This window comes from Triticum dicoccoides, chromosome 5A (assembly GCF_002162155.2).
Source record: "Triticum dicoccoides isolate Atlit2015 ecotype Zavitan chromosome 5A, WEW_v2.0, whole genome shotgun sequence".
Classification (NCBI taxonomy): domain Eukaryota; kingdom Viridiplantae; phylum Streptophyta; class Magnoliopsida; order Poales; family Poaceae; genus Triticum; species Triticum dicoccoides.
The window spans coordinates 699,711,915-699,721,794 of record NC_041388.1 but is presented as its reverse complement, the minus strand read 5'-3'; the positions used below and the strand labels follow the sequence as shown (position 1 = coordinate 699,721,794).

The 9,880-nt window shown below is 43.6% G+C and overlaps 1 protein-coding gene across 1 annotated transcript; it reads left to right on the top strand.

Annotated features, from left to right (window-relative positions):
• The first annotated feature begins 1,697 nt into the window (after positions 1-1,697).
• LOC119300501 lies at positions 1,698-3,648 on the top strand. The gene is made up of 3 exons (XM_037577451.1): positions 1,698-1,817; positions 2,471-2,863; positions 2,948-3,648. Exons 2-3 carry the CDS (start codon positions 2,512-2,514, stop codon positions 3,646-3,648), a joined length of 1,053 nt encoding a protein of 350 aa, XP_037433348.1. The 5' UTR covers positions 1,698-1,817; positions 2,471-2,511.
• The last annotated feature ends 6,232 nt before the right edge of the window (positions 3,649-9,880 follow it).

The following is a 9,880-nucleotide window of genomic DNA, read 5'->3' as shown; positions in this document are numbered from 1 at the left end:
TTCATGTTTTACACTTAGAAGTTGAAGTAATATCCCAACCGTATTATTGAGCCAAGTGTCATGTCTACTTCATTTTAGATACAACAAGTATCATGTCTACTTGATACATCTTTCTATATCCCTAATAATAAAGCACGGATTGACTTCGTGGGTTTACCGTCACAATACGTTTCTTGCCGTGAATTTACGCTTTCAGTTTTTTCCATCTATATTATTTTCTATATCCGAGGTGGTACTAATCTTACAGTTCGTTTCCTACGTTTGATCATCAAACGATCGCCTGATTCCACCGATCGATCGCTCGGCATGGGCCTTCATAGGTCGTGTGCTTGGTTTCCACCGATCAATTGCTAGGTATGGGCCGGCCCATTTAATTAGGAGCCAACGCTGATCATTATGTGTTTTTTCTGCCTGTAAGTGGGAGCCCCTAGCTGACGCTCGCGTGCGTCAAGAAGACGAGCATTCGCGGAGGGCGCGATTGGATGGGCCGGCCCGTTTCTTGACGTTACAGTGAGCCAGTGCCAAATATCCCAAAAAAGTGTGATGTACGTAGGAATCGAACTCCCAACCCAACGAATAGAGAGTTAGCGTTCCTTACCACTGGAGCTGACGCTGCGTGACCACTTGAGAACTATATGTACTGACTGATCCGAAAATAAAAAATTGACCGTCGAACATTTTTTTGATATACGTTGAAAATTTTCGTAATATATGATGAACATTTCTCAAATACCCATTGAATCTTTTTTTGTCATATATGCTGAACAATTTGAAAAATACATATGTAACATTTTTGTGATATAACCTGAACAATTTAAAAATACACATTGAACATTTTTTAAATTGTTCGGAGGGCAATTCCATACTATGAACATATATGCTGAACAACTTCGGAGGGCAATTCCATACTATGAACATTTTTTGAAAATATGAATATACGCACTGAACAATTTTCGGATACACATTGAACATTTGTGTAATATACAATGAACAAAATTAAGAAACATAGTGATCATTTGTATATTTATTGAAAAAACAAAACTAAAACAGAAAAACCAAAACCAAAAGAGGAAAACAGGACAGAAACCAAAAAACAGTAGAGAAACAGGAGAAAATCAAACCAGAAGAAACGTAAACAAAACTAGAAGAAAAAACCGGAACAAAATCAGAAGAAAAACACAAGAGAGAAAACCAAACGTGGAAGAAGAAAAAACTAACGAAAGAAACATCAGCGAACGAAAAAGAAGCACGCGAACTCTGTAGTGGGCCGGCCCTATATGCACGCGAACGAAACGGCTGTGATCGTTTCCTCGACAGCTTGCCGCCCGCGCGCGTCAAATAGGAATTTCCCCTGTAAGTATAGGCTAAGGCTGCGTTCGGTGCAAGGGATTTTCACAGGATTTCTGCAGGCCTAATTTCCACGGGAATAAATTCCAGGAAGCCCGTTCGCTTCGCAGGAAGTAGTTTGTTTGTTCCACAGGAAAACGTCGCTAACCTGTACTTTTCACAGGAAAAATAACATCTACTCGTACCAAAGGGAACGCCCGGTGAAAAACTGAAAATCCTCCCCTCGCCCCATCACTGTCCCGCCCCATCCCGCGCCCTTCTCCCGCGAGCTTCGCGCGAAATCGACATGGATGACCACCGGTGCAGCATGCCCAACCGGCGGATCCGAGCACCTACTCCTCCTTCTCCTCCACCTCATCCGCCCCCTCCCATTGTCCTTCGAGCTCCACCCCCCGTTCCATCGACACAAGTCACACAAGGGTTGGAAGATCTGAAATTTGGGGGAAGTGAGGAGATCTTGCAAGAATTAGGTAATTCGCTTCATACATCTTGCTCTCTCATTCAGAAATCTCAATCTGGTGTTCAATTTTTTTATTAGGACAGATCTGTTTCTCTTTGTATAGTGTGGTAATCTGATTAGTTTGATTCGGGATCTCCAGTGTGCTGGGGCGTTGGTGGTATCATCCCGGGTCCTGGCCTCCCCTTCAGAACGAATTTGTTGCAAAAGAAAAAGCAAATCCCAATGCTAAACTCACTTCTAATCACCGGCCCCTCTAATCACCCGGCCTCTCTAATCTCTCCAGCCGTTTTGGGGGCGTGCCCTTGTTTGCCCCCCACTTAAATTCAGCTCACACCCTCCGCCACTGCCCCTGTGTTTCCAAGTAGTAGCATATAGTTCTGATTAGTTAAATGGTAGTGTGCGTACATCATCTTCAGATAATATTTTTTTACCACAAATTAAGCAAGCATACATGCACTAATGTATACATATATCACTGCAGCAGCAGTTAACATTGTGCAGCTATAGCATGGCGTTCCTAGCTATCTTAAAAATTCTTTGAGATTATGTAGCAAACTATATTATGGATCCAGAGCATTAGGAAGACTGAACTTGTATGCGCACATGAGCAGTTAACTTGTTATTCGATAACTATTACTAAAATTGCCCTTTTCCTGTCATTAGGTACCAACAAAAATTGTGATAGAGCTAGCTGGAATCACAAAATGAAGTCATATCTTATTTGGCTCTTGAAAGAACATGATGTCCCAAGATATCGAACACAAAATGCATGGAGCAAAGAGGCTTGGAGAAGTATTGTGAATGCATTCAATATAAAGTTTGGTTTATCACTCACAGTAACGCAGATAAAACAAAAGGAGCAGGATCTGAAGAAAGATTTTAAAGCTATACAAGACTTGATATCTGAAAGTGGTTTCGGTTGGGATCGTGATAGAATGATGGTGGTTGCTCCGGACAGTGTTTGGGAAGCATTAAAGGCCCGTAAGAAAAAAGATGCCCTCCGATGGCAAGATAAGTCATTCCCATACTATAATGATCTATTTGCTCTATATGATGGTAAGTTTTAAATCATTGACTTGAGTTATGGTTTGTCTTGTACAATGTTCTTAAGTGAGATTATTCTGGACATAATTCATGCAGGGCGCTATGCTCAAGGAAGGAGTTGTCGTGGCATGGATTATTATGCAAACAAGGCCAGAGAACTCTCTCAGGTCACTACATCATATTCGCAACAGTTGGAAGGTCCCGAGGAGCATCATCGCTCACCTACACCGAACTTACCTGCTCCTATGGAATCGTGCATGCATATTGATACTGAAGAGGACAATGGAAGCACTAATTGGTTCTGCACCGATGATCCATTACACCTAGAAGCTGTGAACTCAACTCAAGTGAAAGATTCTGCATTACATGTTCAATCAGAAGATGCAATACCAACACCATTTTCTTCAAAGCAAACCCCACATATGTCGATGGAACTTCCAGAAGACATACGTAGAAATTGTCAACCATCTCATTCTGCTCCTGAGCTTACTAGTGCTAAGAGGGGGAAAAGACAGAAGACTAATTCTAGTATTGATGATTTCCACGAGAGGTACCTGAGCCTCAAAAGAGAAGAGATGGAACGGTTTGCAGCCATCGAGGAGAGGAAATTGGAGGATCCCTATAGCATACAAAAATGCATTGCTGCACTTGAGGGGTTGCCGGATTTACAAATGGGAGATATACTAAAAGCAGTTGACCTCTTCACCAACAACAAGGACAACAGGGAAGTCTTCCTCTCATTTTCAACTGATGCATTACGACTGGGCTGGTTAAGAAATAAAATTCAAAACACCTAGTGTACTAGCTATGGGAATATGCCCCTTGGAGAATGCTTTTGTGTTAATTACAAAAGTGGCTTTTGTATGTTGCTGTAGGCACTTGTACTGCTGAGTTAATGGTACCAAATTATCATGTAGTGCTAAGGTAATAGGCTAGGAAAGTGCACGTGACTTTTGTGTATGTGTTCCTGGTCAGATGTGCTAATACTAATGCAATGCTAAATGACACTTGATCACAAATCCTTTTGATTGGCTAGAATTACTTGCAGTACAAACCAAATTATTTTACATTTATTACATATGTTTTATCGCCTTGCATTGTAGTCAGCCCACATTGCATTTGCCATGGCATCTCGCATGTCATTCCCAGCTTGCCTCATGCTGTCAAATAATGGCACATCAACATTGTATTTGGTATCCCCATCTGGTACATCTTCCATATTGCTTTCATTTATATCTTCAGTGCATCTGTCCGGCAATGACATGTCACCATCATGTAGCCGTATGAAATTGTGCATCACACAACAAGCCATAGAAATATCAACTTGAGTGTCAATATCATAAGACGTAGCAGCCTTTAGTATGGGATACCTCTTTTTTAATATACCAATAATTCTCTCAACATGATTCCGAAGCTGAGCATGGCGGAGGTTGAACAATTCTTTGGCTGATTGTGGCCTCTGCTGTACTCTTCCCTGTTCTTGCAAATGATACCTTGTTCCCCTATATGGAGCAATGAATTGAGGTGTGTTTGCATAACCCGCATCTACAAGATAGAATTTACGAGGGGGTACACTAAAACCATGCTTAAGTGAGTCTTGTAGAACTCTTGCATCTGAAGCAGACCCCTCCCAACCAGGATGTACATGCACGAACTTTAGATCAAAGTCACATGCGACCATGCAATTTTGTGAAAGGCCTTGTTTTCTGTTTCTATATGGATCTTGTTGCCCAGGTGGAATGGTCATGGGAAAGTGAGTGCCGTCAATAGCTCCAAGACAATTCTGTAAATTTCATGCTACAATTAGAGATATGCAAACATCAAATTTGCCTAGTATGAATTTACCATGTCAAAATAGAACATAAGTAGTACCTGAAAGTATGCAAATTTTCGCTGCCTTAAGATGCGATGTGGGTGTAGGGACGGCAATCGTATGTAGTTGCATGATAGTGATGTAATTGCATTGAGCACAACTCGAAAATAATAACTAACCGTTGATCCACTGTGTTGGAATATATCTTGCACTGTCCGATTGCTTGCATTTTTTGATATTGTGTATAGAAATATAGCTACTTGCTCTTCCACGGATACATATGTTCCGTCTTCAAGTTTGCACTTCTCACACAATTTTTGAACTAAGGCTTGAAAGATCTCTCTCTCCATGTGGAATCGTCTCTGGCACAAGACCTCATGGCCGGTAAGTGTTTCATGCATGTATGTGGATCCTGTGAGGATGGATGTATGTATTGGCATTTTTGTGGATGAGCTGCTGCCTTCTAATGTAGGATGTATGAGAAAAACGAATTCATCTTCATTTTCTGATCGCCTACGGTAGTTTGGATTCATCGCTTGAGTGAGAAATGTGATGCTGAAATGAACTCAGCAGTGAGGAATGGCTGTGGGAATGGTTGGCTGTGTGATGTGTGTTGTTCTTAAGCTTGTGCATCTGTACATATATATAGAGCAAATGTAGTGCAACGGCTAGTATGTGTAACGGTCAAAACTCAAGGCAACGGCTAGAAAGCTTCCTGTGATGCGAACACACCTCATTTTTCTATTCCTCTACTTTGGAGACCTGTGATTTGTACTGTACACCCAACCTCACTTCCTCTATTTTTTCCTATTCCTTTGCTCTGCTCTCCTCCAATCCGAACACAGCCTAAACATGTTGTAGGTTCGTAGCTACGTTGCTGGGCCTGGGCCGCAAGTCATGTTTCCAGTTCTCGCGCAAGCACCAAAAAAACGATGCCTGAGGTGGAGATCGAACCTGTAACCTCAGGTGTTGTGTGCTAAGTCGGTAGCCAATAGGGAAGGCATAATGATGTGATGATGTGTGGATATTTTTGTTTGAATAGTTCCACCTCGCCAATTAAACTAATTCTCGCCAATTCATATACGTTCTCAAGTTGTCTAGAACATCAACCTATATAGCTGGCGGCTAGCTAGGTGCTGGGATACGAGATTAGCATAATATAAATGTTGCCTTGAGAGAATATGGAAGCAGCCAGTGTCGCGGCCAAAAGCTAGACATAAAATCTTGATGACAAAGCAGCGGCTTGACGTTTGATGACAAGCAAAGAGCTGGGCATGTATGTATGATGGTGGTGACAAGTAGTGCCCAAAGCCGTGGTGATCATAGCGGACGGCAGCAGCTTGCCGTGATGACATGCAAAGCAAAGCAGCGTGTTGTTGCATGAGGAGTAATCTGGCTGTTCAGACCATAGCAGTGATGTGATATACTACATCGACCATGAATTCATAAATCAAATCTTGGAAACAATTTCGACAGTGAAAAGCATCTATCGCACGAATGCGGACATTTGCAAGAAGATGCAATGAAGAAGTAAAACCCATAGTACAAGCAGGAACAAGTATGTATTGCATTCTCTTTACTAGCTATGAGAAAAGGTAAACGCCTACTTATCAGAGATTTCCGTCCAACTCAGATCTTCCATCAGTTCTTCTCTTTACGAGCAACCAAGATCTTCTAGCGGTTGCCCTCAGAGGGGAGATAATCTTAGAACAGAGAAGAAAAGGAACAGAAGGTGATCCAAGGAGCCGATTTCCTGTCTTTCCATCAGTTCTTCTTCGTCTCATCCAGGAGAGCAACCGCCGTCGTTACTCCAGTAGCCAGCCGGCAACAAACCGACAAAAGGATCAGTAGTCTACCATGACGGCATGATGCAATGGCTGCAACATCCCGGTGCGGAGATGCCCTCCAGCCACAAAGCGACACAATATGCAGTAGTTTAGCGAGCCCACCAGCCATGGCACGGCACAATCAGCCAGAGAACTCGGCAAGCACATCCAGACCAGAGACACTATATGCCACCACACGCCGGCGGCAGTGCGCTTGGCAAGCACAACCAGTCCAGATGCACGACACAACTACATGCGGCGGCAGCGGATCCTCCCAGCTCCTTGGATCGAGGCGGCTACAGGCTGCGGCTCTTGGCCCCGACGCCGCTTCTCTCGGTGCGGCCACCTAGGCATGTCTGCGGTGGTGTAGCACGATCGACCGGCGAGCGGCACGGATGCGTGTGGCAGCGCGGCTCCATCATGGCCTTATGGATGGCCCCTGTTGCACCATATAGGCCCGTAGCACCACCTCCGCCATGATGTGCGGGGAACTTGGCGTGTGCTGCCACTCTGATGGACGAACGCGCATGGCAGGTGTGATATGCGCACTATCGACAACTCTCGAAGTCAACGCATCACATGCGTCCTTCCTTCCGTCGCCAACGTCATGAGCATAGCAAGGGTGGCCAAGCTCGACGGAGCAGCACGTGAGATCTCTTTGCTCCGGCGAGCGGAGGCACCGGGCTGACAATCAAGATCTTGGAGAAACATGGCTACAACCATAAGGTAAATATACGTTGTAGGTTGTACTGCTTGATAGCAGATGTGATATTCCAACTTGAGATACATAAGAACTAATTGGCGCACGCAGCTGCAAACCAGCCGATGGATGGATGGTTGCATATGGATCTTGCGTTGTTGTACTGCATATCTCTTGACAAGTCTGGAGATTTTACGGGAAGGGCTGGAGCTGCAAAGCCTGATGATAGCTTTTTTTTTTTAGACATCCTCGCCAGGCTTTATTTAAATTGTCACAATATTTACAGGGATAAAATTCAAATCTCCGGGGAGGCCTAACCAGACACGGCGGCCTAACCCGAGCGAAAGTGCATACCTATCAAGATTGTGAGCCTCAAAATTTGAGCTCCTAAATTCATGGACAAAATTACAAGCAATAAAAGCATTCGATCTCTCTATGATTTCATGTACGATTGCTGCATGATTCGACGATGTACCTTGCTTGATTTCATCCACCACGATCTTGCAATCAGACGCCACTTGTATCTTATGCACATATAAATCCTCCGCGAGCGCCAGTGCCTCTCTTACCGCCAATGCTTCCAATGCAACAGGATCAAATATGTGTTGGAAAGTAAGAGAAGAGGCACCCAGGAAAGTGCCAGCCACATCCCTACATATTACTCCAACTGCACCAAATTTTTCACTTGAAACAGCGGCATCAACATTAAACTTCACGTGATCCAGTGGCGGAGGTTGCCAAAGAGCTGACCTGGGCATCCGGCTTGCATTAGTCCGTTGTACTGGCGTTGATAGTATCTGTATATCCCTCAAAAAAGCATTGATGAAAAGATGGATCTGCATAGGGCTGTCACATATATCCTCATGAATGGCTTTACGCCTTGATCTCCAAATTGCCCAAAGAGTAACAATCATGCGAGTAAATTCTTCATGCTTTAGTTTCTCATGCATTGTGAAGATCCAATTTTTAGCATTTAAACTCATGTTGTCACACATATGCTCCACTATCTCTTCCGACGAAAGAGACCAAACGCACCTTGCAGTAATACAGTTAATTAAAGCATGTTTCCAGCTGTCCTCCGCTGGGCAGAATGGACAGGCCAGGGTTGAGGCCATATGTCGATGATGCAAAATGTCTGAAGTTGGTACCGAGTCATTGCACCATCTTCATACAAAATTTTTCAGTTTCGAGGGAACCTTGATGTTCCACAAAGACACCCACGCCTTCTTCTCATGTTCGTATGCTGAAGAGCCTCCATTACCAGCCAATTTTCTGTCCATATATTGGTATTTTCGCCCGTTCCAATCCGCTTCATGATGCCATGTGCAACAGCATTTCGTCCATCAATAATAGCCCTCCAAATCTGCGACGGATGGGTTCCCAGTTTAGAATTTAAGAAAGAGTTCGATGGAAAGTATACAACCTTTAGTATCCTTGCACTCAATGTCGCAGGCCACTCAACCAAGCAACCAAGCGCCATGCTTGTCTTGCAAGGAGGGATAGGTTGAATAATTCTATGTCTCGAAAGCCTAATGCTCCCAAAGATTTTGGTTGAGTGCATACATCCCACGAAACCCAGCATGGCTTCCGTTTACCCCTGTTGCTTCCCCACCAGAATTGGCGGATCATTGAAGTCACATTCTCACAAATGCCACGCGGCAGCCTGAAGCATGCCACAGAATAAACCGGAATAGCTTGGGCGACTGCTTTTATCAATACTTCCTTACCCGCATAAGATAATAACTTCTCCATCTATCCTTTTATCTTTTCCCACACTCTGTTCCTCAAATATTTGAAGGTTCTGTTCCTCGAGTGCCCTACATCAGTGGGCATGCCAAGATACCTCTCACTCAATTGTTCATTGTGCACATCAAGCAAATTTTTTATGCCATCGCGAACAGATTGAGGGCATCCCTTACTGGAAAAAATTGATGATTTTGCATTGTTCACTCGCTGGCCAGAAGCATTGCAATAGGTAGTCAACAGGTTTGACACTGTAGTCGCCCCCTCATTACTCGCTTTGAATAGCAGCAGGCTATCATCAGCAAAGAGAAGATGGTTAACAACCGGAGCTGTTGGAGCCACCTGTACTCCCACGAAATGCGCTGACTGAGTTTCAGATTTCAAAAGGCACGAAAGGCCCTCCGCTGCAATCAAAAAGAGGTAAGGGGAGATTGGATCTCCCTGTCGAATACCCCTGGTAGGTTTGAACTGATCCAGTTTATCTCCATTAAAAAGTACTAAAAATGATACTTACTTGATCATGCCCATGACAATTCCAATCCAAGATCTTGCAAAGCCAAGTTTAATCATAATTGCCTCCAGATACGACCACTCTAGCCTGTTGTAAGCTTTCATCATGTCCAGCTTCAAAGCACAATGACTGTTGGATTTGGATTTGCTCCTCTTCATGAAATGCAGGCATTCATAGGCACATATAATATTGTCCGTGATCAATCTTCCAGGAACAAAAGCAGATTGTTCCTCAGAAATAATGTCAGGCAAAATTTGCTTTAACCTATTCGCCACCACCTTGGAAGCAATTTTATACAAAACATTGCATAGACTAATCGGTCTGAATTGAGTGAGGAGAGTTGTATTCATTACCTTTGGTATTAAAACCAAAAAAGTATCGTTGATACACTCTGCACTTTCTTCCGCCTTGACGATTCTTAGCACCGCCTTAGTTA